General features: G+C 37.4%; 2 protein-coding genes across 2 annotated transcripts in view; both read right to left on the minus strand.

Moving 5' to 3' along the window:
* Positions 1-8,762, minus strand: part of per3 (period circadian clock 3) — a 45,295-nt gene extending 36,533 nt beyond the window's left edge. Inside the window, exons 1-2 of the mRNA XM_052101020.1 lie at positions 8,474-8,762; positions 152-706 (exon numbers count right to left, since the gene is read on the minus strand). Coding sequence (XP_051956980.1) covers positions 152-531 — 380 coding nt within the window. The 5' untranslated portion in view covers positions 532-706; positions 8,474-8,762. The remainder of the gene's footprint in view (positions 1-151; positions 707-8,473) is intronic.
* Positions 8,763-11,100: 2,338 nt separating this feature from the next.
* Positions 11,101-26,189, minus strand: vamp3 (vesicle-associated membrane protein 3 (cellubrevin)). Its single transcript, XM_052101022.1, has 5 exons — positions 26,022-26,189; positions 17,173-17,254; positions 14,655-14,813; positions 14,385-14,436; positions 11,101-12,086 (listed from the first exon to the last, which is right to left on the minus strand). Coding segments are annotated over exons 1-5 (315 nt in total). The 5' UTR covers positions 26,024-26,189; the 3' UTR covers positions 11,101-12,066.
* Between the last annotated feature and the right edge of the window lie 1,072 nt (positions 26,190-27,261).

The raw sequence follows: 27,261 nt of genomic DNA on the forward strand, positions 1-27,261 counted from the left end.
GGATTCGAACTCTTGACTCCAAGCTTGGTAGTCAGCATCAATTCTCGCTGAGCTACCCAGGCCCCCAGTCTATAGCATTTTTGAATAATAATAATAATAATAATAATAATAATAATAATAATAATAATAATAATAATAGTGAATGCTGTACCTCTTGGTGCTGCCTGATCCTGTGGTACTTCCAGGACTGCAATTGGCCGAGGACGAATGATGATGTCGTGATCCACCAATGCGGTCATTACCGCTACTGGAGTCGTCACCGCTGTTCATATCTACATCATCCTGCGTCTGCTCGCCACCGGAACGTTCTCCACTGCTCTCCTCGCACCCTGCCGAGCTCTCACCTTCGCTGGCTCCTCCTCGCCGGTCCTCGGCCTCCTCCTCCTCCCCCCCTGAGCCCGATCCAGACCCAGTTCCGCTGGTGGCTGGCTCCTGACCATTGTTTGTTTGGTCCGCCTGTCCCACTCGCTCGCTAGAGCCTGGAGAATAGCACTCCTCTTCTCCATCTGGATAGCTGTCTCCTCCTTGCATCCCCCTATGAAATTCCTCTATGGATCCTTTGCTCCGATATCGAGATGCTCTGTTACCTTTATCCACATTAACAATGTTTCTTGATAGAGCAATCCATGTGTCTGATGATCTTTAACAAGGTTGAATCTGATCGGTGTTCACGTAGTGGTTCCATTGATGCCGACTGTTCAGAGAACTGCAAGAGAAACAGATATGAGTATTTGATGGGAAGATGACATGTCCTGCGGTGTGACGTGTTAGATGCCAGCGCTCTTGGATAACTTTGTTTCAGAGGTAGGGCAGATTGTCCAGATAAATACTTGCGGGGGAAGTATTTATCAATATAAATGTCAACATTTTTTCTGAATAATTCTTAAATCTTTGCACTTTCATTGCAAGCCACATGAACATCAATTACCATGAACAACAAAATTATTATTTATTTGTATTATAATAATAATAATAAGGGGTATTTGACAATACATTTCTTAAAAAGTAAGGAAAATTTTGCCTGTCTTGTACTGTTAATATTGTGAATTTGCACACTTGTGAAATTCACTGTTGAGCATTATTTAGCTCATCGCTGAGAATGCCCAATTCCCAATGCGCTCCAAGTCCTCATGGTGGTGTAGTGACTCACCTCAATCTGGGTGGTGGAAGACGAATCTCAGCTGCCTCCGCGTCCGAGACCGCCAACCCGCACATCTTGTCACGTGGCTTGTTGAGCGAGTGCGTTACTGCAGAAATATAGCACGTGTGGAGGCTTCACACCATCCACCTCGGCATCTATGCACAACTCACCATGCGCCCCACTGAGAGCGAACCACATTATAGTGATCACGAGGAGGTTATCCCATGTGACTCTACCCTCCCTAGCAACCGGGCCAATTTGGTTGCTTAGGAGACCCAGCTGGAGTCATAAACAGAGAGTAATGTACTCTCCAAGTATGAGCAATACTGATAGTTATGATTGCCTTGACAAACATCACTAATTACTGCCCCATTTATATTATGAATTGGCAGCTGGCTGGCATTTCGTTATATTTACCTGGGTAAAGATAATAAAATGATTGGGTCACTTTATATACAGTAGGGACGGGTCATCACCTGTCTACGTAATGCCTGTTACTGTGTGAACAGTGAGTCTGACCCAGTTTTTCTCAAAATAGGCTCTAGGTCAGGTACTAAAACTTGTGTTGGATTGAAAAAAGACTTGAAGAAACAAGGTCACATGCTTACATAAATGAAAGCCGCCAGTCCACTTATTATTATTGCTTACTATATTACAACATGGACAGTCTTTGGTCTACAACAGTCATATAGAAGCTCTACATGAACTACAAATGGCCCACAGCACTTGTCAACTCGTGGAATTATGTATGATAACTTGGCAAAAATGTGTCTAGGCTTGCCGTATGGAACTTTATGAATAGGTCACAAAATATTTCAACAGAATACAAGAGAAGTGCTTTCAAAAGGAATCTGCTAAGGGTAAATATCACAAGTATTGGTTTATTTACCACTTCTAATGCCTCCTTTGCTTTAAAAAGAAAAAGGCACACTAGATCTTTTGCAACAGGTACTATTAGGAATACTGCATTACCACCAAACCATAAAGCACTAAACAAACATTTCCAGTTACTGGATTCATTGCTTTTTCACATAGTAAAAAACTTAAATTAACCAACACATGTCTCCATACAATGCAAGTGAATGGTGCCCAGAACTTTGAAGCTTCAAAATGCACATTAAGGCAGCATAAAATTAATCCATACAACTCCAGTGATTTAATCCATGTCTTCAGAACCGAAGCATATCGCCACCTACTGTGCAGGGAGGAGTATTTGTAGTAAAAAGGACTTAAATGTTGATTTGTTTCTCATCCACACCCATCCTATCGCTTCTGAAGTCATGGATTTAACCACTGGAGTCTTATGGATTATTTTTAATTCTGCATTTATATATTTTTTAGACCTACAATGTTCTAGCCACCATTCATTTGCATTGTATGGACCTACAGAGTGGAGATATTCTTCTAAAAATCTTTGCTTGTTTTCAGCAGAGGAAAGACAGTCATACACAGCTGGGATGTCATGAGGGGTAGTAAATGATGAGAGAATTTTCATTTTTGGGTGAACTATCCCTTTAACACTGTGTTCTTGTAAACAACTTTGACTTATTCTGAGACCTAGGGTTTTTTCAATGGCCACAGCCCATAAAGATAGTTAGAGAGCAGAGTGGCCGATACAATGTCGATGTATACATAATAAAATTCCCAATACATCCAATAGAACATTTAGTCCAACAGTGTGCACATTTATGGAAATGTTGATATATTCTCATATTTACTTTATAAAGAATTATTAATGATGTTCATTCTCCATTAAATTATGCGATATGAAGTTGATTTCCACACCTTCACGAAGCTAGAAGCACAAGTTAATTTCTCTGTCCAAATATGGTCAAGATAAAGAGGAAGGTATGACATTTACATTACATTTACATTTATGCATTTGGCAGACGCTTTTATCCAAAGCGACTTACAGTGCACTTATTACAGGGACAATCCCCCTGGAGCAACCTGGAGTTAAGTGCCTTGCTCAAGGGCCCAACAGTGGCATCTTGGTGGTGCTGGGGCTTGAACCCCCAATCTTCTGGTCAGTAACCCTGAGCCTCAACCACTGAGCCACCATTGCCCCAGATGACATCATACATTCCTCAGTGCCCACATGACAGGGACTTCCCCATCCCATCCCATCCTAGGACAAATTATGAATAAGCATATCGGTTGCGAATCAGTTGACTGCTGAGACTTTTTTGTAGAAGATTACAAAATATATGGTTTGTCGATTATCTACATGCAATCTCTGATATTTGAATAAGATTATTGAAAAGTTCTGTATCTGTAATTGCAGAAGAGCTGTACACATCCCATTATCATCACCTGCCAATAATCTGCTTTCTGCCTCATTATATGATTGGAATCCACAGGAGATCATTAAAACACACTGCTATAACAACTCGATTATGATTGGAAGTCAAATACAAGGAAAAGATACTGTTTATTGTATAATGTTTCCAAGTGTCTCCTTTCAAAAGAGACCAAAATTATGCCTGTAATACAATGTGGGGATGAACCACAGCCATTGTACTTTGAGTTTGCACTTTTAGGCTTGTACTCAAAACAAGGGGGTGCACGTTAACAGGTTAACCCTTTCCCTAACCTTAACCCTTTTGGAGTTGGTGCAACCCGGTTTTGGAGTAACCCCACCCTCTTTTGGAGATTGCGCCCCCATTTGGAGGTCTTTGACCTGCAGCTATACCTACTGGGTCGCATTTGGTGTAAAGGGGTCATTTGTCAAGATGGATATAGCTGCAGGCCGAACTCTAAAAATGGAGCTCAAATCCTCTTGCAAAGACATTCAGAGCCCCTGACCTAAACCTTACCCATTTAGCTGCAAGCCAAAGACCTCCAAATGGGGGCAGAATCTCCAAAAGAGTGCAGAGTTCCTCCTAAAGGGGGTTGCCAACTCCATTAAGGGGGCTTCATTTCCACTCACGGTTAAGGTTAGGGAAAGGGTTTGGTTAGGGGCTCCCTATATCTTTGCTGGTGGTTTGGAGCTCCCGCCCCTTTTTGGAGCCCTGCCTGCAGCAATACCCTTCTCTCCCCTTTTGGAGTGAGCTCAAACCCCATTTGGAGAAACCCCACCCCCTTCTGGAGTTTCCACCCCGTTGCAATAATACCTACTTGCATTTGTTGGAAATTCGTCTTGTTCTTTTGCGTCACATTTGGTGGGAGAACGTTTATGCAGAATAGAATTTTGTATTTCTAATTAATTATTGCGCTATGGTGTTGTTTTCATGAGACCAACACTTTTAAATATTAGCTGGAATGGAAGGCTCTTAAAACTGTATTTCCTCTCTAAATGCATTTTTACAGGGGGGTTTTCCTCTTTGAACTGTTAATAACAACTTGGTTGTTCGTAATATAAGGTGTTGAATCTCGAATCTGATGTTAGTCAGGCTGATTAAACGACGCGTCTTTGGCCGTTTTAATGTAATCAGCTTTAGCTGATAACCATGTATGCTTGGCAGATTAACAGAAGTGGTAGTTTCCCCTGGTTCCCACTCAGATCCAAAATTGCCAAGAGCCTATTTAATGGCTAATAAGCCCTTTCAGCTTTCAATATTTTGTGCTTTTTAAGTTAGGAGCTCCCTATGTCTTTATTGGCAATTTGGAGCTCACGTCACTTTTTGGAGCAATGCCTGCAGCTATACCCTTCTCAAAGTGACACGAATACTTGCCGTTAGCACATTCACAACATTACAGTAGGTGGCAATGATCGACAATCAAATTCACTTTACATTTCAGCTAGTCTGCCATCCGCCTATCTAAGATAAATATAACTACTTAAAAAGTTTGACAAATGACCAAAAGAGTCTATTTAGTAAAATATTTTTTAAGCATTGCGACATTCTTTACATGCCAAATTTTAAGGGAAATGTCACAATGCCAAAGGCTAGCCATAATTTTCCTTAAGTACAATTTAAGTTTTTAAATATTGCAAAAATGAACCTCTAAACACTCTTTAAACTATGACAGAGAGCAGCTCCAGGCCACTAACATCACAACCATCACTCTCGGCCTATTTGAATATGCAGCTGCTACAATTTCTCCCCGTTAGGATGTATTGCGAGACCAAATACAGGATCTCATTTTACAAACCCACATGAGAGTATCAGAATCATATTTAGCTTTATTGCCAAGTATGCTTACACATACAAGGAATTTGTCTTGGTGACAGGAGCTTCCAGTGCACAAACAATACAATACAGCATCAAGACAGAGATAATAAATATAATGTAAATAATAAAAACAGAATAGAAATTAAAGTATATATAGAATACACAAAAGGACAATGTATGTATGTATACACACACACACACACACACACTACTGTGATAAACTATTTATGGCATTATGAAGACATCCTCACTATGCAACATTTTTCACAAGTGCCTAAAACTTTTGCACAGTACTTTACAATATACATATCTGTTATATACAGAAGCAAGGGAGTGTAATTGCAGAAGAGTCACGGTCACTGATGCACGCTCCCGCCACGCACATGCACTGACACGAGTCTGCAGAGAGGAAGACATTCTCTAAGGGGGCTTTCACACTTGGTTCGATTATGGCAAGCCGTTTTAACTTTTATTCATTTCCAGCATATGAATTCTTGATATCAACAATTCAGTATTCACTAGTTAAAATGATAATTGTTGATATCAGGAATTCGATATCTACTAGTATCAGTGGCAGTTTTTGATATCAGAAATTAAATTTCCACTAGTAACAATGCTAATTCTTGATATCAACAATTACATTTTTACTAGTTAAATGCTCATTCTAGATATCAAGAATTGTATTTCAACTAGTAAAAACTATAATTCTTGATATCTGTAATTGTATTTTCACTAGTGAAATGTCACCATAGGCTGCCATTCAAAATCAATTGTTGATATCAAGAATTGATTTCTTACTTGTTGAAATTCCAATTTCACATATCAGAAATACAATTAGTACTAGTAAAAACCTTTATTTTTGATATCAAGAATTCAATTGTCACTAGCTGAAATGTCTATTCTTGATATCAACAATTGAACTGCTACTAGTAACAATGTTCATTTTTGATCTCAATAATTCCATTTTCACTAGTGACAATGTTCATTTCTGATATCATGAATGTGATTGTTACTAGTAAGAAAGCCATTTTAGATATCTGAAATTATATTGATATCAGAAATACATTTTCAGATATCAAAAATTAAAATTTTTACTAGTAGCAATTCAATTGTTGATATCTAGAATATACATTTTTACTAGTAACCACGTAATTCTTGATATCAAGAATTCACATTTTTACTAGTAACAATGTAATTATTGATATCAAAAATGATATAAATACAAAGCTGATATGTGTATTCGGAATTATAACTAGTAAGAAATCAATTCTTGATATCAAAAAAAGGTGGTCTGGGGTACGGTTCGCTGCTGATATGAACGCAATCGAACCAAACCACGGAAGTGAACCTCTATTGATGACGTATAATGTGGTCGTCAGTCTCACGCGTCACTTTCAAAATGAGCGGAAAGGGTTTACTTTCGTGCGCGCGTGTGTATACACTTACCTTGACGAAAAGCGGGATTGACGCACACGCACTGCAAGCAGAGAGATGATTTCTGCTTGCCTTCGCAAAAATTATCTTCGGCGGACAGCCCGCTGTCTTTTGAACGATTTCAGTATTTTTGCGGCAGAGAGAGGCAAGTGTGTTTCTGTATCTTGATGTTGAAAACAAAACCAAAGGTTAAAAAAAAAAGAACAAATGTGAACTGAGCAAGTCTATTCATTGAATTTTGACGCCTTTTCATTTCGCGGTTATCAAGCAACACGATTACGCACCAGCTGCAGCTTGATGACGCAAGCGTACCGCGGTTCGGATACAAATATATAATGTGAACACAGTCCATCGGGGGCAGGGGGGAGCAATCGAACTCGGGTTCGGAACAGGCAATCGAACCAAGTGTGAAAGCCCCCTAAGCGGACCCGAGTACGGTTCGCGGGTGCGCACCCGAGTTCGGAAGACAGCGTTCACATCATCCAAACGAACCGAACTCTGACGTCATTCGAACCGGGGTGCGCAAGTGTGAAAGTGCTAGTGTGAAAGCCCCCTAAAAGAACCTTAACTGAGCTATACATCTCAAACAGAGCTGCCAACACCACAAAACAAGTTACAGGGGCGGTGCGCAATTACGTATGCGCAGCAGGACATGAATAGGGCATCCATAAACCAAGCTAAATGAAAATACACGAGCAAATCATTGCCTATTTACTATATCAAAAATGAATGCAACAAGTACTGTACTATTATAGCTTAAAATCACGACAGTGGCTGTGTCTCGTTTGGAAGGCTACTTGCTAGGTAGTACGCGTCTTTTGAAGGCTGCAGTATACCGAGTGTCCTCCTTTAAATAATCCTTGTTTAAACGAGACGGCCTTCGTAAGACAAATGTAAACGGAACGTAACACGGTTGCTATGACAACACGCCACTCAAGCGCGAGTGAAAGGTCACTCTGGAAGGGAATGTATGAGGTATATTTTAGGATATAGTGTAAATGATATAACTAGTTAAGATAGTGTAAAATAGATTTTACAGTTGTACTTTTAGTCTAATACTTTATTTTAATTATATATTAATATAATTATATATTTTATATACTCTGCACGTTTGAACATCATATTTACGTGCAAATTGGCGTCATTTGCTTTTCAGACATTTCCGTTGAAGCAAAGTATTGTGAGTGCCAACGAAGGATACACCTCATGCACCCTCCGTGAAAGGTCCCATTCGAAGTGTCCTATGGGCTTTACTCAAACGAGACAGCCTCGATGACGTATGCGGCCGACAGATGGGACCTACGGAGGACCCACCATCCAAACGAGACACAGCCAGCGAGTGAGCAAGCGATGCGCATGTGCAAAAAGACAACGTGAGGTTTCAAGAAAAAATACAAGCAGATTATTTTATATTTAATGTTTAATTAATCAGTGAATGCCCATAAATACAAGACAAAGAGCAACATTACTATAATAAATACAATTAAGTAATATACCCCATGTTAAAATAATGAGTGAGTTAAATTAGTAGAAGTAGGCTTCCAGACTTGAATAAGCAAAATGTAAACATTTCCATGTGAATGAGATTTAAGTCCTATTTCAACATAGTTAGAAACAAACTAGATAGATGGCCACTACGCATGCGCTGAAGAACAAGTAAAAGACAACGTGATACATAAGGAAAAGCACAAACGGATATTGTACATGTAATACAACTTGTAAATATTAATTATCATTAGTAAGTGATATAGTCCACTAATAATGTAATGAATATGTAATATACCTTAAATCACAACAACAGTGTGTGTGTAAGCTCAGTGGAAATTAATGGAAGCAGCTCGCCGTGTTGGATTTCCTCCTGCGTTTCTTGTCTTGTTAAACTTCCGTTAGAATCAGACCAACATTAAAGCCACAAATCCACTCTTTAGCACGCTTGATATCTGTTAAAGACGCTTGATTATATTCAATGATCAATAATAAGCTTGTTCTAGTTTCTCGTGCATCCCTCGATTACATTAGCGGCCGAAGCGCTACATATTATTCCAACGTGAGTTTAATCGGTCGAAGCCGCGCCTACTCGATGCTCATTGGTGGCGGCGTTTCCAATAGATATCCTCTGATTGTTGAAGACGCCAACATGGAGGCGTGGTCATTATTCTAAACCCGGTGATGCTGTTGGACTCACGTGTATCCCCATGTTACACAACGGATCAAAACAATCCAGACCGCGCGTTATAACGACCACGTGCGGACTCTGTGTGCCTTTGTTCCGCGTTATTTTGCTATAAGAGTGCGATTAGACTTTTTGTGCTTACATTGATTTGTCAAATATGTGTTTTAAAACGTTGTTACAGACTGGGAGGCTTCACGTCTTGGTATGACGTCAAGGGCTGAGAACGTGGAAATTACTTTTTCTGAGTATTTAAAAACAGATAAGAAAAAAATGTTTGGGATGTTGAATCTTAAATTTATTTTGTATTAACCTGAATGCAATTTTCTTGAGGTATTTTATAAATGCATATATCTACAAAACACGAAAAGTCTTACAAAAGAACTACAGTTGAAATCAGAAGATTACATACACCTTAGCCAAATACATTTAAACTCAAGTTTTTCACAATTCCTGACATTTATTCGTAGAAAACTTTATCTGTATTCGGTAAGTTAAGATCACTAATGTATTTTAAAAATGTGAAATGTCAGAATAATAGTAGAGAGAATGATTTCAGCATTTCTTTCTTTCATCACATTCCCAGTGGGTCAGAAGTTTACATACACTTTTAGTATTTGGTAGCATTGCCTTTAAATTGTTTAACTTGGGTCAAACATTTTGGGTAGCCTTCCACAAGCTTCTCACAATAAGTTACTGGTCTAACCGAGTTAGGTTTGTCGGCCTCCTTGCTAACACACTAACAAATGTTCTATCAGCTTGTGGTCAGAGCTTTGTGATGGCCTCTCCAATACCTTGACTTTGTTGTCCTTAAGCCATTTTGCCTCAACGTAGGAGGTATGTTTGTGGTCATTGTTCATTTGGAAGACCCATTTGTGACCAATCTATATCTTTCTGACTTATGTCTTTAGATGTTGCTTCAATATATCCACATAAATTTCTTTCCTCATGATGCTATCTATTTTGTGAAGTGCACCAGTCCCTCCTGCAGCAAAGCACCCCCACAACATGTTGCCACCCCTATGCTTCGCGGTTGGGATGCTGATCTTCGGCTTGCGAGCCTCACCCTTTTTCCTCCAAACATAACGATGATCATTATAGCCAAAAAGTTACATTTTTGTTTCATCAGACCAGAGGAAATTTCTCCAAAAAGTTAAATCTTCATCCCAATGTGCACTTGCAAGGCTTTTTTATGGTGGTTTTGGAGCAGTGGCCAAGCAGCATTTCAGGTCATGTAGATATAGAACTTGTTTTACTGTGGATATAGATATTTGTCTACATGTTTACTCCAGCATCTTCACAAGGTCCTTTGCTGTGGTTCTGGGGTTGATTTGCAGTTTTCGCACCAACTACATTCATCTCTAGGAGACAGAATGATTGTACAGAATGTACCATTGCTTGTACAGATGAATGTGGTACCTTTGGGCATTTTGAAATTGCACCCAAGGATGAACCCGAATTGTGGAGGTCCACAATTTTTTCTCTGAGGTCTTAGCTGATTTCTTTTGATTTTCCCACGATGTCAAGCAAAGAGGCACAGAGTTTGAAGATAGGCCTTAAAATACATCTACAGGTACGCCTCCAATTCAGTACACCTCCTATCAGAAGCTAACTGTCTGAAGGATTTACATAATTTTCTGGAATTTCCAAGCTGCATAAAGGCAGTGTTAACTTGGTGTATGTGAACTTCTGACCCACTGGAATTGTGATATAGCCAATTAAAAGTGAATCAATCTGTTTGTAAATAATTGTTGGAAAAATTACTCACGTCATGCACAAAGTAGGTGTCCTAAACAACTTGCCAAAACTATAGTTTGCTAAACTGAAATCTGTGGAGTGGTTAAAAAAAACGAAAAAAACTTCAACCTTAGTGTATGTAAACTTTGGACTTCAACTCTAGATAGATCATATTGACTAGTAAATTGGTTACTGTACACATAAATTCCAAATATGAGTTCTTATAAGTGCACATTTATATTAGCACATGGCAAAAGTAGAGAAATTCGGGCAAATATACAATTTCTAATTTTGGAAAAATGAGTAGACCAATAATAAATGTTCAAAGCTAACAATCTATCATTTAGAACTAGAAAATCTATAAGTGATGCAAAAGTTCCCCTAATTTAAAATCACCCATTCTATTTCCTTGTTGCAGCTATACTGTAAGTTATAAAGGTTATACATTCTCTCTCACCCACATACTGAGAAGGCAAAGTCTACCACTGGATATATACTAGTAGTATGTTAAATCAAAGTTTTATTGAGCCAACATTGGCAATTCAATAGGCTTGATAGTTTACAAGGCTGCAGTATAGAATTGCACTTGTTTACAATTTACATGTGAGACACAATGGGATACATACAAAAAGCTTACATAACATAAAATGTGGTTTTGGCACTATGAGCAAGAAAACATAATTTATTCCTTTCACTATTTTGTGTGAAGGTACTGCTGAAATTTAATTAAGCAAAGATCATTCCTGGCAAACTATTTCTACATATGGCAATACAAATATAATGCAGTTAAATTAAGGAATTATTTCAAAACATTTATTCCATAATATCTCAAATGCTTAAATATCATTTTGAGCAGATGTTCTTAGTAAAAATCAGAGTGAATTTTTCTATTTTTATGACAGATTATTCTGGCAGTTAGTTGTCAAAAGGCACTTCTGGCATTCAATGGCATTTCTGTGCTTGTTCAGGAAATACTTAATGTATTGTTGACACTGAAGGACTCAAAGGCAACAAAGTGAAAGTATTTGATTTAAGGCTCCTTACAGAGCCCGTAAGCCATTTATCCAAGAGATGTGATGTTAGTAAAGATTTTTTCCTTGTATTTGGTGAATGTGTTTTGGCCTTCAACTGAGAGGAGAATTTCTCTTCTATTAGTATGAGGTTCTGGATCATTTTTAACTTCTACACAGTCAAAGGTCAGCTATTGTTCTGTGGTTTCTAAGACAGGAGTGTCTTTCAAAATGTTAAACAGTAAGCATTTCTGAACACATTCAAATCGTAGACATTAAAAACAAAAAGAGAAAAAACTATTAAGAATAGTTTACAAAATATGCTTTTGAAAATCAGCAGGTTAGAAAATCTTGGAAGAACATTCATTATTTTTCTTTCATTCCCAAGTTGACAATCCTTTATATTCTCATCTTTTCCTCCAATCATAACCAGTTTTCTCTCTCTGTATCTCTGCATCTTTATGATTGTGTCGCCCAGACTGAAAGAGAAGAGAAATTCATAAAAGGAGTAATTATCTTTATAACCAACATAAAAATAATTTTTCAATACTTAATCATAGGACCTGAGGCTCGGACACATTTAACAATCAAAAAGGCATACGGTTGTTTCTTCTATTTTTTTTTTTTAAAACAAACAGATTTGAACTTTTTTCTTTTAGGCCACGTCTATACTAATACGTTTTTGTTGGAAAATGCAAAGATTTCTAGGGGTGGGTAAAATTATAGATTTTTCAGGTGCATTGCGATCTTCAGAAATCCCAAGAACAATCTTTTATTCTATGCGCAACGCTCCACTACAATGAGAGGCATCGCTTGCATTGGTTGGTAAATGTTTACATTTCATTCACCAGTAATCGTCTGGCTGGAGTCACTCAGCACGCCCTGGATTCGAACTCGCGACTCCAGGGGTGGTAGTCAGCGCCAATACTCACTGAGCTACCCATGCCCCAATAATTGTGTAGTTAAAAATTGTTCTGTGTGATTCGTGTCTAAAGATGAGATCCACGTGATCCATTTGTCATTGAATAATGTCTCTCTTTCAATACTTTTCTGTTCTTAACAGTTGTTGGTCCAAAAAAAAAAAAAAAAAAAAGAAACATTTCTAATCAGGCATAGCACGGATGAGATAAAGCCATTTGTGTCGCTCCCATTAACATGCGGTCATTTACAGACGCTCTTTACAGAAATGCCGGTTTTGTTAAAGAGACAGTACCTGTTTTAGCAAATGTTCAACAAATAAATGTAAATACTAACCATAATGTAATTAAACAAACATGTAACAAAAGAATATATTAAATATAACATCTTATTTATTGATTGAAAGCCAAAATTTAACAAATTATGAAAAAAGAATAAAATTAGTTAAATTTATTTATTATAGCTATAATATTATATAATAGTAAAAAAAATTTTTTTGCAATTACATGGCCATTAAGTGAAACTGGAGCACTTTGCATTCACCTTGTTTATGTTTTCGCGGGAGTTTGGCGCAAGTCTCTGTAGACTGTGTGCACATCAGAGCACTTGAGAAGTGGTTCATCTTCACACGCTCTCAAAAGAGCTGCTCTTGTGACGGTACGGTTCCCTAAGATGCTCAGTTCAACTGAATGAGACACATGTGCTTTTTACTGTGTGCATGAGACAGCATGCACGGAAAGACCTGGCTGAATCCAGCTTCTTAATCAACTGCGTTTTATTCAGTAAAATGGCCTCAGAGCTTCGACACTACACAACTCTATCACTGGCGAGTGAAATGTTAATATTTATTTCCCAGTGGTTAATAACAGAAATATTTTGGTTGCACAGTGCGAAATTTACTCGCATATGTGAGTTATTTACTCGCAATGTAGAGGGCGGCATAGCAAATTTGCAAGGACGATATATTATCAGCATACATACATTTTCGAAATTTTGCATGGCATATAGGTTACTAATCTAAAAGAGGAGAAAGACGTACTATAACCCACCTTTTTTGTTTTCTCCAATGTGAACAGTAAAGTTTGTAATTTTTATTTCCACAATGAATATTTGCTTGTGGTAGCATTATTCCTATAGGCTACCTCCTGCACTCACGTTCATTCTCAACATCTGGCATTTTCTGTATTTGCGATCAAGCTGTCTTATTATAGGCCTATTTTACAAAATCCATCTTTCTTGTAAATGTTAGCCTATGCTCATGTTGGCGTGGTATTGGAGCAATGGAAATACTGATGTCCTGACTTTAAGAGAGAGAAAAAAAAAAAGCTCCCGTAACGTGAGTCACGTTCACTAATCAGGACGATTGGGACCGCAGTCGGCTACGATGGATATCGTGCAGACTGAGATAATGTCGCACAGTGTGGCATGGCGATATCAATGCGTTCATAATGTACACTCTGACAAGCAGCTATCTTAAAGAACTATAACAAATTGTACAGTGTGCACCCGCCTTTAGTTAAATGAAGATAGAATTAAAACTGAACTGGAAACTCATGGTATAATCTATTGTTTTGTTTTAATGTTGTCAGGCTGTAATTTTGCCAAATTATAAAAAAAGAAAAAGTGGTGGAAATATGATTTGTGTATTTAGCATACATATAACATTAGCTGTGATTAGCCTCAGCAAGTCAGAGTTTGAGATGTGGTGGATATTTTCATGACTTGCAGGAAAAATTACAAAAATGTGCTTAAGTGTCTGAACTCGAAGAAACTCCCATATATAAAAACACAAGGATCAGCTTGTCATTTTCATCCAGTGAAGACCATTTAAAGAGGCCATAAAATATTGAGATACTCACCGATGATGATGATAATGATGATCACGATCACGGCTATTAAAATGGCCCACATCTGGAGAGAGACAAACAGGTAGATATTGTAATTTGTTGACTATGTTGGGTCCTCGAGTTTGGGTGTGTTGCTTTGTAACATCAGCCAAGAAGATAATTATCTGCAGATATCTCGTGTAATTTTCTTTGTTGGTTAGTCGAATCTTCATATTCAGCTGGGATACGAGAAAGAATGGTAACGTTTCTAAACTCTTCAGCATTTATTCTTTAGTTTTATACCTTGATGTTCTTCCACCAGTACTTCCTCTTGAGTTTGGCAGCACTGGTCTCAAACTGAGAAGCGCCAGCCTGCAGGGCATCAGCGCGATCATCCAGCTCAGTGAGCTTCTGGTCTCGTTCCAGGACCTTATCAACATTCACTCTCATAATGTCCACCACCTGTGAAAACAAGAAATGCCCGCAGGCCGTAAGTAAATCTTACCAAAGCCCTGGAATAGTGATTCCAGAGGCTGGGAAAGTAATATACATAATATGCAAACAAACAGTAGTTTGGACTGTAAAGGAGTTTATTTATCAATTTTACAGCGTGAAAATATTGGCAGGCTAGCTAGAGACGTCTTGAAAAAAACAGACGAGCAGTAGGAACATTTCACATGAATTTATAAGTATACACAGATGACCATCCTAATATAAAGTCAGCATCTCTAGTCATTTATATTGAAAGGCTTGTGCTCATAAAAGTTGTGTGGCTTTTATTGCATGTAAATAGAGTGCAACAGTGCTCGCCCACTTTTCAGCCATCCAGGTTCCAGGAAGTGTTTTTTTTCCCATAGGTATTTCATAAAATCCTTTATAAAAGCATTCTAAGCCATGAACCAAACAAATCAGCTTGAGGTGAATCACAAAATTCCAAACTCTGATTTGAAGCAAAAAATCTTTGAAAATCAGACAATAAGATGAAGGCACAAGACTGTGTACTTTTAATTTTTCTCTTGCGGTATCTAAAGGAAATTACTCACACCAGCTACCGCGAAATAGAGAGGAACACCTCCGCTTGGATGGCCATTTTACCACTGAGAAAGCTGACAGCATCTCTGCTTGGGTGTGGCAACAGGTGATCACACATACGTGCGTGTTTGTGTTTCTCTCACACACACACTTGTTTATCCAATAACTTGTTTGAAACAGCACAAGCCATGATACAAGTTCTGAAGTGACATTTTTTAATAACTTACAGAGGCTTGGACACATCATTTGGATTGAACCAGCAACAGCAGATTCTGATCCGTTTTTATGACGGTACTCCATTTTTCCTAATTTACTTGTTCATTGAAGTGTTCACACTCGCAATCGTGCGATATGGCCCTACATCAGCAATGCTGTGATTTGTCCACAGGCTGAGTGCCGTAGTTAAACACAACAGTGCTTATGTAGGGCCATATCGCACTCTTGCTCGTGTGATATTGCTTAAATAAAATATTTGGGAGGACAATGTGTTTTGGTAAACACATTTTCATAAAACATTTTGATGTTGGGGGAAAAAAAAAGTCCATGTTTTTAATGACCAACATTCAAATTCACTGTTTGAACAGTTTAAAAATGCACCTATTAATGCCCCGTAAGCAGTCTAGATAAGCAGTGCACAAGGATTTGAAACACAGTTGCAGTTCTGAAGTAGTTGGGCGAATTCCAGAGCCTGATTTGCTGGCAAAAATTTGTACATTTTCAACTTACAAACTAATTCAGCAGATGTTTTATGACACACAGGAAGAAATGGAAAGGAAAAAAAACCTATCTTACAATACAATTACATAAAGACTAGGGCAACTAAACAAACAATTCCGTCTGTGCGTGTGTGTGTATATAATACACACACACACGCGCACGCACACGCACACACACGCACGCACACACACGCTCCAGTGCTCCACAAACCCTGTTGCGATACATTGGATTGCAACACCGCCCCGCCCATTTAAGAGAGATCAGGGTTGGGAGGGAGAGTCAGCATGTGCAGATCCATGTTTCAATTACATAACCACAGTGACAAGGTTTTACATAACAGACGACAGCCAATGAGTTTGCCCCAGACTGTATGATGACGACTGACAGAAGTGGTCATGGGTCATTTAAAGCGTAAATATCTGCAAAAAGTAAAAATATGATCAGTGGTGAGGAGAGGACGAGATAGAAAAATAGTGCTGACTGCTAAAGAGAGAGAGATTAAGAGGGAGTGATTTATGTACTGGGTTAGGGATTTATGTACTGTATATATTATGGGCTATATACAGTATGTATATAATATTATATTCAATTTACATTTGGCACCAAATCTAGATATATTGTACTACCATATTAAGTCATATTAATGGCAGTGTAAATGGATTTTGATATTTACATTAGTGTGAATGCTGTGAATATATCTTATATCAAGCCCTATTTGGTTGCGCCACCTAAAAAACAGAAGTGCATTTTGTTTACAGTGGTAATTTATTTGTAGTCACTGGGAGCAGTCTTACACCTGACAATGAAAATATTCCAATTTCCAAGACAGTGCATCCAACTCTATTACTGACATGAGTAGTCCTTACATTTAAGGGATTAGGTTACTGTTCCAAACTTTATGTATTTTGATCATGATGTCCTAGACTGCAAAGAACCCCCCCCCCAAAAGAAAACCATGTCATAATGAGTAATAGAAATGAAGTCGGCGGTTTCCCCATTCAAACCCAGTAATGAGAGACGCAAGGAAATCTCTTACTGCAGAGCGACTGCGCATAAATGCTGTGTGTCTTACCTCATCCACCTGCGCCTGCGTCTGCTGCAACCTGCGATTATTTCCTGACATCCCTGCGGAACCCTCTGCACCTGGGGCGGACCTATGAATGAGTGAGAATGGGATTACAATGGATGTATTGAACATTTATTAAAAGTCTATTATTATGTCATTTCTGTACCATTAGCATCATGAATCTGAAAATAATGATTGTTTTCAAACAGGTTTTCCAATCTCTCCTCCCAATTTCTAATGGTCCACTAACCTAAACTCTATTGGTTGAGCCAGTTGTTGGGCTGCACGGGACGCTGTGTCTCTGACTTTCTTCTCAAGGAAGAAGTGAGGGTCAGGTAAACGTTCAACACAAGTCTTTATTTGACAACTTCTCAGATAACACAACACGGTTTGCTTTTCAGCACAACACAAAACACTGCTGCATGTGTGTGTGTCTCTAAATCCCAGGAAATCAGCAGTTGTGGATATAGTCAAACAAGACCATCTGGCACCAACAATCATGGCACGGTCCAAATCACTGAGCTCACATATTTTCCACATTCTGATGGTTGATGTGAACATTGACTGAAGCTCTTGACCTGTATCTGCATGACTTTATACACTGCAGCCAAACGATTAGCTGATTAGACAATCGAATGGCATGATTGTTGGTGCCAGACAGGCTGGTTTGAGTATTTCTGTAACTGCTGATCTCATTTTCATACACAACAGTCTCTACAATTTACTCAGAAAAAAACTCCCAGTGAGTGGCAGTTCTGTGGATGGAAATGCCTTGTTCATGAGAGAGGTCAACGGAGAATGGCCAAATTTTTTTGAATGGACAAAGTCAACGGTAACTCAGATAAACGCTCTGTACAGTTGTAGTGAGAAGAATAGCAGATGTGGGTTGGCGCTGTTTTGGCAGCACAAAGGAGACCTACACAATATTAGGCAGGTGGTTTTAATGTTCTGGCTGATTGGTGTATATATATATACAGTTCTGGAAAAAATTAAGAAACCACTGCAAAATTATCAGTTTCTTTGGATTGACTATTTATAGGTGTGTTTGGGTAAAATTAACACTTTTGATTCTATAAAGTACTGACAACAATTCTCCCGAATTCCAAATAAAACTATTGTCCTTTAGAGCATTAATTTGCAGAAAATGGTCAAAATAACCAGATCATCAAGCACGTACATTACAAGATTATCCTGAAAGAAAACTTGCTTCCTTCTGCTCTGACAACGTTCCCCAACTCAGAGAATTGTTTTTTCCAGCAGGACAATGCACCATGCCACACATTCAGGTCTATCAAGGTGTGGATTGAGACCCTGTCATGGCCAGCCCAATCTCCAGACCTGAACCCCATTGAAAAATGTGATCAAGATGAAGATGGATAGCCACAATCCATCAAACAAAGCCAAACTGCTTGAATTTTTGTACCAGGAGTGGCATAAAGTCACCCAACAGCAATGTAAAAGACTGGTAGAGAGCATGCCAAGACGCATTGAAAATCAGGGTTATTTCAACAAATATTGATTTCTGAACTCTTCATAAGTTCAAACATTAGTATTGTGTTGTTTAAAAATGAATATGAACTTGTTTTCTTTGCATTATTCGAGGTCTGAAACCACTGCGTCATCTTCATTTTGACCAGTTGTCATTTTCTGCAAATAAATGCTCTAAATGACAATATTTTTATTTGGGAGAAATGTTGTCAGTAGCATATAGAATAAAAAAAAGTACTGTATATATTATTTAGAGCTGTTATAATTAATGCGTTAACACATGCGATTAATATAAAGCATTTAACCAATTACATTTTCTTCATCGCGATTAACGCATTTATCAATAATACAGCATAAACACTGGTGTGAAGGGTCAAAATATTTGTAATGTGTCCACCCAGAGTTATTACACTGGGACACACGCCACAGCCCTTATACCAAGGAGAGCCTACAAGCTTAGCATACATGGCAGTCCCATAGACATTCTATGGGCGGAACACGCTCTTAACACGCTAGTTGACCGTTATGCGCTCTCCATTGATAGAGCCGCAGAGGTTGTTTTCTCAGTAAATAAAAGAATCTCTAACAGCGCTTCCCTCTCAGTGACAAAATGATGGAGAAAAGATTTCTTAGCACTATTTAAATGTACAAAACAAGCACAGATGTGACTTGTGATAAAAATCAAGTATTTTTCAGCTTATATAAGGTGCACGGTGAGTTCAAAGCAGTGCTCAACGCTGGTGTTGCCAACCTGATGCGAATCATGAATGCAGCTTCACGATTGCATTACAAAGTGGATAGCCACAATCTACTGGCAGATTAATACTGTGGAGGATTTGGATTGACAGCCACAGAAGTGGAGGCAATGCATTGGGTACTGGGCATTCCAAACTGGGGAGAAAACCTCAAAAAATTTAAGATAATTAAAAATACTCGCTGAGCTACCCAGGCCCCTGTTGAAGTGTTTGTTAACAAATAGGGTATTCTTACTTTGGAAATATATACATTTTATTTATTTATTAGGGATGCACAAATATAGGATTTCTGGGCCAACACCAATATTAAAAAAATTAAGTTTAAATATTGAACCCTTTAATCTGGAACTGTTAGCTAATTCATTAAAAGCATCTCATTTGAAAAATATATGTCATGTAAAAGCTTGGAATTTGGAATTGCTGCTAACATGAACCAAAAATGTGCCTATATTGCAGATGTATGCTGATTTCAATGAGGAAAAAATAACGACACACTTGCATAAATTGTATGGTGCCCATTTATATGAGTGTTTACGGTAATCCCTATGACCCCCTAAGAGAGAGAATAATGCTGGTTACTGTAGTTAAAACATGGTGAGCTACTCAGGCCCCCCAGCTCAGCGAGTATTGACACTGACAACCAACCCTGGAGTTGTAAGTTCAAATCCAGGGGGTGCTTAGTGACTCCAGTCAGGTCTGCTAGGGTGGACAGTCACATGGGGTAACCTCCTCGTGGTTGTGATTAGTGATTTTCGCTCTCAACAATCCATGTAATAAGATGCGTGGATTGACAATCTCAGAAGGCAACTGAGACCTGTTCTCTGCCACCTGGATTGAGGAGAGTAACCATGCCACCACGAGGACCTACCAAGTAGTGGGAATTGGGCATTCCAAATTGGGAGAAAAGGGGATAAAAAAAAATAAAACACTTCAACATGTTGGCACTTCCTAAAATTGATTTTACTACAGTAACCACCACGGTATTTGTAGTAAAATCATAGTAACAACAAAATTAACAGTTACTGGCAAGCTTACAATACCTTAGTATATTCATGGTTACTGTATGGAAACTACAGTTTTACTGTTGTAAAACCATGGTTAACTGTATCAAATCCATGATTTCTGCAAGAAACCATGGTGACAACAGGAGTCAGGGTTACTACAATATTACAATAGCAAACCATGGTCAATTTTTGTTAGGTCCTTAACTAAAAAAAAATTATTCTCTAATTACTAAATCGACCTGCATTATTGTGCTAAATGCATCAACATAAATTGCATTTCAAACTCAACTCAACATACCATATTTTCAACATTCAGAAGCCACCCATGGTTTAATTTTCTATATGCAAAATCAAATTAGTTTAATTTGACTTTGGATTAATATAGGACCAGGAAATGTATTGACAGGTTTTGTGAGAATCACTTATATGGCTTCCTTGATTCAGCATTTCCAATTTCTTGTTGATTAAAGCCTAGCTTAGCAAATGTTATGTATTCTTGATTGCCTGTCATAGTATTTGCTGGTAATATGATTTATGTTCTATATTGTAAGAGTCTAAAAACATACATGTAATGTTACATCAACATAATACTTCAAATGAGTGAAGAAAACAGGATATAGAGCTCTACTGCCACCTAGTGACACAATGCTGCAGCGTACAAAATGGGTGTGCTCCTAAAAAGAAAAAAAATATCTACACACAGATGTGTATAAACAAAAACCACAGGGGACTTTACAAGTGGAACTGAATGTGAGTTTACAAAACACAACATAGAAATCTAACCACTAGAGATGCACTGATACTACTCAGTAGTATTCATATCAGGCCGATACTATTGGTGTCATCATTTCATATTTCGAGTATGAGTACATTAATATAATGACTTGGTTGCACATGTGTGCAAAGTGCTTCTAAGACCAGTTTGAAATCATGAGAAACATTTAATGCATTTAAACCATTTAAATCTTGATCATCATTTTCTTTATATTTTATCCATCTTTACCTGATAAATGTGGATTCATTCACGTGCACGTGTGGTGCATGTTTGCCAGTCATCCAGGATTTTTTTAACAGATAGAGCTTTTTCACATTCCAGGTTTTGGAATGCTAAGTAAACGTTTGCAGGGTAAACTTATACAGCGGTGAATGGGAGATCACAGCAAATATATTTTCACTTACCCATTTGCTCCAAGAGCAAAATAAAAAATCCACTATTACGTTTGAATGACTTTCCAGAAGAGGAAAGAAATTGAGAACAGTTGATTTAGACAGTAAAATGGGATAAGATGCCAAATTTACTGTCTCTCTCTCAGCAGCAGTAATAGAAATCCCCTCGCAGCTGTAGTAATTCATTTTTTAGAATTAATTCCAGGGTTATATAACACAAATCATAATGTTATAAATTTACACTCAATATTGCATGTGTGGCTGGCGGTTAGGTCGCTAGTGGTGTGTATGGAGAGTCTAAACAATGCTGTTTCTTTAACCTTTACAATTAATATTATTATTAAAATATTAGGATCACGTGAGCTCTACCATCTTCTCGCGTATTGGCTGTCGCTCCCGAAAGTCACTCTTCATTTGCATAAAGTTAAACATTTCTCAACTTTGTCTCATCGATGGACACAAAAATTGGTATTGTTGCACCTCTACAAACCACGAAACAGGAATATACAAAGAACATTTTGAAAACAAAGAACAGATCAATCTTGCTTTGATATTTTGCCAACCAATGACATTTAGACATTTGGATTAAATGTGGATTAAATTATTTTTGGGGCCTCTGAGAATCCAGACTTCAGCTTTTACTCTGTCTGATGCTGCACATGAGTTTTAAAACTTGTTACGATAAAGAGGGAAGAGGGAAGACAGGAGACAGAACACATATGGAGAAGAAGATTGATCTCAATATTGACCTAAGAAAAACACACGCATTCCACACCAAGCTGTGGAAGGCACTTCAGATCATGTGATGATCATGGCAGATGAACTGAATTTTCAGTTACTACTAATAAAGCAGGAGCACTGTAAACTTCAGTGCTCTCAAAAATAATTAAACCTCAGAGTAGTTAAATCGCAGCACCACACAGATGTTTTTTTAACAGCCCAATCAAGTGGTGATAAAGATTTAGATCGACCAATAAACCACATATCAGCCTGGTTGATACAGGCTACATTTTATTCCAATCTATTTTACAGTTTTCTCTTGAATCTTACATTATGTCTAGCCTTAAAGGATTAGTACACCCAAAAATTTAAATTGTCATTGTTTACTCACCCCTGTGTTGTTATAACCCCATATGACTCTTTCTTTTTCTTAACACAAAGGGAGAAATTGTGAAAAAATTGTGTTCTCAGTGTTGCCATTCAATGGCAGTTTATGGTGACCACCTCTTCAAGCTTCAAAAGAATGTACAAGTACATGGGACATGCGATAAAAGGTATATTTTCTATGGTAATCAGAGTTTTTGTCCTAACCAGAAATGACGATCGACGGTACATTTCTATTTTCAGCATCACACAGGTAACTCCGTCTACTGTGAACTAGCACTGGTCCAAAAAAATTAAATAAAAATAAGGCTGGGCATAGAAATGCATCATGTCTTTGACTAAAAATTCTTCAGACATGTTTAGTAAGTTCTGCTCTCTGTGCAGCTGTGTTGTGTTCTGTTGTTCCCATCACATGGCAGACCTGTTTTTAGATAAAAAAAAACGGGTTTTCGCTTTAACACCCCAATGTCACGAGAGGGCTTTGTGTACTGTTGCTCTCATGCCCTATCATGAACGCGAGCAGGAGATCAACAGTCGTTAATTTTCACGAAATAATACATTTGATTTTGGTTTGTTTCTCACCAAACCTTTTCATATGCTTTCATAACAATCATGAGTCTCATGGAATAATTTATTAGACTTCTGAATTTTATTTTAGGGTGGACTATCCCTTTAAAAGAGCACAACCATTCAGGACATCCATCCAGAACCAAATCATTTTCATTAATGGTTCTTGAACGTGCATATTTTCACCGATGAGGGACTGAACACTGTACTAAAATATAAAATGACTCTTCTGAGCCAGTTCTTTTGAATCTACAATGTGAAGCATACAGTGTGATCAGTGCAACATTATTCCCGAACGAACAATTCTTATGACTATGGATGTCCCAATACCATTTTTTGAGAATGAGTATGAGCACCAATACTTCCTTTTCGGTATTTTCCGATTTCCGTTTTTATATTTAAATTTGTCATCAAAATGGTTTGCAAATAAATAAATTCATTAAAACTAAACAATTTAAAAAAGAACAATTCATTTTCAACATAATACTGTATTATTTTTAATGAAATTAAGTGCTTTTATACAGAACCTCAAAGCACAATCCCAAATACAACATTGGAGTTATTTTTGTCCAAAAATTACTGCATAACAGAGCATCACAGATGTGCTTCAATATAATACAATTACTATTGATTTATAATTATTAGTAGTTAAAGTAATAGTATTACAGTGAATATTAGGCTAATTAACTAAAGAGTATAATGTTTTTTTTTTCTATTTAAATTTAGCTTTTGTTTTGGCAGAAGCTTTCATTTTGGAGTTTCTGTTTGTTTCTGACAGTACTTCTCACCTTTGGAAAAACAAGTCGCCACGTAACCCAATGTAATTATTAAACCGCAAAAGGCTGCAATTTAATTAAATAAATAAGTAGTCTGTTTGTGCCTTGTGCTACAAAGTGAATTAGTGCTCTGCCCGCTGTCATCTGCTACAAAGAGAGCACTCAAAACACATGATGGTGTTTTCAGTGTATGAGCCCTAAAAGGTATCAGCAGCCTTTTTACATAGCATTTGAGAATATGAACAACTTATTCTTTTTTTTCTCATCTTAAGCACATTAGTTTTAAATGCAATGCATTCTTTTTTTAACATCCAGGAATATTCTTTGCGAAAATATAACTCTATAATTTATATGTATTCAAACAATGTCAAATTTGAAAATCAAATTAAAATGTTGAATTTAATTTGAATTTTGGTCATATTTAAAGTAAAAATTACAATTTAATTTCACAACCCAGTTGACAGCCCTAGCAGCATGGTTATTAAAGAGACGTACATGCAAAATTGATCAACTTTTCTATTGATGCTTGTTAATAACTCTTGCAATCTCCATGCATTTACGACTAAATATGACTAATAGCTGGAGATAAATCCAACCACATGATGACCACAGCCCTAATCACACAGACTGACTGATCTGTGATTCAGAAATGGATGGACCCATTCAAAAGACTTCAAAACAAAAGATGAGTATGATCCAAATTCAAAAAAATCAGTTTCAAATGAGGTCTCAAAACCTCATGAGCTGCCTAGGTAGCATTTCTTGGCATCATTGGTATAATTAAAACCTATTAGGATGCCTACCTACAGTATTTTGCCTATGGTGCCCAAAAACACTTTACAAATGTACCTGTGATGTTGCTGTATTATTAAGCAGCTTACTTGGTTTTGAAACACAGACATTAAATCACATGCATTTTAGTTGTGTTGCTTTCACTAAATCCAAACTGTGTTAAACGGATCAATCTTGTGAAACAAAAGAAAGGTTAACACTTTATTGTAACAGAATAATAATGCTTAACAGATCAATAGTTCATGAACATATAGATACAGATACATATGAGTGTGTATGTGTGAATATAGGCCTAAATGAATCAAAGTTTCATAAAATTTAATGTTATAAGTGAAAGTTCTTTTGGTTCACAGTAGCTTAAATGGGATCAAGCTGCTGAAATGTGAAGGAAATTATCATAATTTAGCTAAATCTTACAAACTAGTCTGTTTTGTTATCAACACTCCTATATAAAGTGTACAAGTTTCTTATAAAAGAAACATGGGATGAGTTCATATTAACTGAACTATGATCAGGCTGTTGAAATTATGTAAATTAATTCTCAATAAGTCGTTGAGTTAGTTCAGTATAATAAATCTTAATCATGCGTTAAACAAGTCGAATTTAATGTTATTTATTTTATACTTCGCCGTTTCTCACCTCGACGTCAACATAAAATGTATTATATATATATATATATATATATATATATATATATATATATATTAAATATATATTTAATATTATAATGTTATTATATTATAAATATCTTATATTTTAACTTCACAACTAAGACAAACAAATCGACACATATAAACACTGTTATCAGTCGCTTAACGATGTGTACATTTCCCACAGACTGAAACAACTGATAGCCGTTAGCATGTAGCCGACGCGAAATCATATTTCCTAAAACTCATTAAAACTCAACAATAAACAAAAACATTGCCTGGAATATATTTCCTACATCATTTAAACTAATATAAAATAAAACACACTGAATTCGAGGAATAAACGCTATTAAAAGTCGATAGAAAATGACGAAACGGATGTTATGCTAACCTGTTGCATTAGCCGCATTCACACCCATAAAAACAACACAAACTGTCACAAATCTGATTCAGAGACTGGAATGGTCGTTTTCATTCTTAAACATGTAAATTACACGAACATACATATACGTTATAAGTTAATGTGAGTGATATTTGTGTAGATTTACTTACATTGCTGTTGAGTTGATGTGTGTGAATGTGAAAGTCTCACTGATACAGCTGATCTAGTGTGTGTGAGGGTGCGGGTGCGTGTGTGTGCGGGTGTGCATATTTGAGTGTGTGTGTGTGTGTGTGTGTGTGTGTGTGTATGTGAGTGTGAAAGTCCCACTGATACAGCTGGTGCTAATGTGTGTGTGTGTGTGTGTGTGTGTGTGTGTATGCCTATGCATGTGTGTGTGTGTGTATGCCTATGCATATGTTTGTGTGTATGTGTGTGTGTGTGTGTGTGTGTGTGTGTGTGTGTGTGTGTGTGTGTGTGTGTGTGTGTATGTGAGTGTGAAATTCCCACTGATACAGCTGCTGCTAGCGTGTGTGTGTACATATGTGTGTATGTGTGTGCCAGGGACAGATTACCGACTGGGCCAATGGGACCAGTGCCCAGGGGCCCTTCACTACCAGGGGGCCCTTGACTGCCCAGGGGGGCCCTGGGCTTTAAGGTTGCACGATCTAGTTAGGTGATCCTCCTGCTCGAAACCCTTTTTGGCATGAACAACTAACACCCAGCTAGTGTGTGTGTGTGAATGTCCCACTGATACAGCTGCTGCTAGTGTGTGCGTGTGTGTGTGTGTGCATATGTGTGTGCCTATGTACGTATATGTGTGTGTGTGTGTGTGTGTGTGTGTACGTGTGTTTACACAACGTGACTGAGTGTGTAAAGAGAGTCTTAACACTAACATCAAGTTTAAAGTCATTCTGCATATCTCTTGCAAAACACAAATAAGCATTAACTATAACTTAACACAGATATATTCTTATTTATACAGTTTATTTTTATTTATTTATTCGTTTTCTGTTAAATTAATGTAAAATGTTGCATTGCAACCTTTATGCATGTATTTATATAAATATAATGTTTAATAATGGTTTGACAGTTTAAACAATTTTCATGATCTTAATCAAGCCAATAAAGTATGGAGCCAGAAATAGTCCAAAACAATTTGAATCTGAATTGTGTAAATTTGAATTATAGACTTTTGAATTTGAATTATAAGTGTGATTTTGACAAATGAAATATTACTTCCTTTTTCCTTGCGCGGCTTTACTCTTTCGCGTGTGCGAGCAAAAATAGGCCTAACACGCGGATTAATGGTGTTGAAATGCCTTCATAATGATGATCATAATGATGAATACAATTATGAAACAGTAAAAAGGCTTATACATTTTTACATTGTTATTATTAACAATAATCAAC

Source organism: Xyrauchen texanus, chromosome 32, assembly GCF_025860055.1.
Source record: "Xyrauchen texanus isolate HMW12.3.18 chromosome 32, RBS_HiC_50CHRs, whole genome shotgun sequence".
In the NCBI taxonomy this organism is placed as follows: domain Eukaryota; kingdom Metazoa; phylum Chordata; class Actinopteri; order Cypriniformes; family Catostomidae; genus Xyrauchen; species Xyrauchen texanus.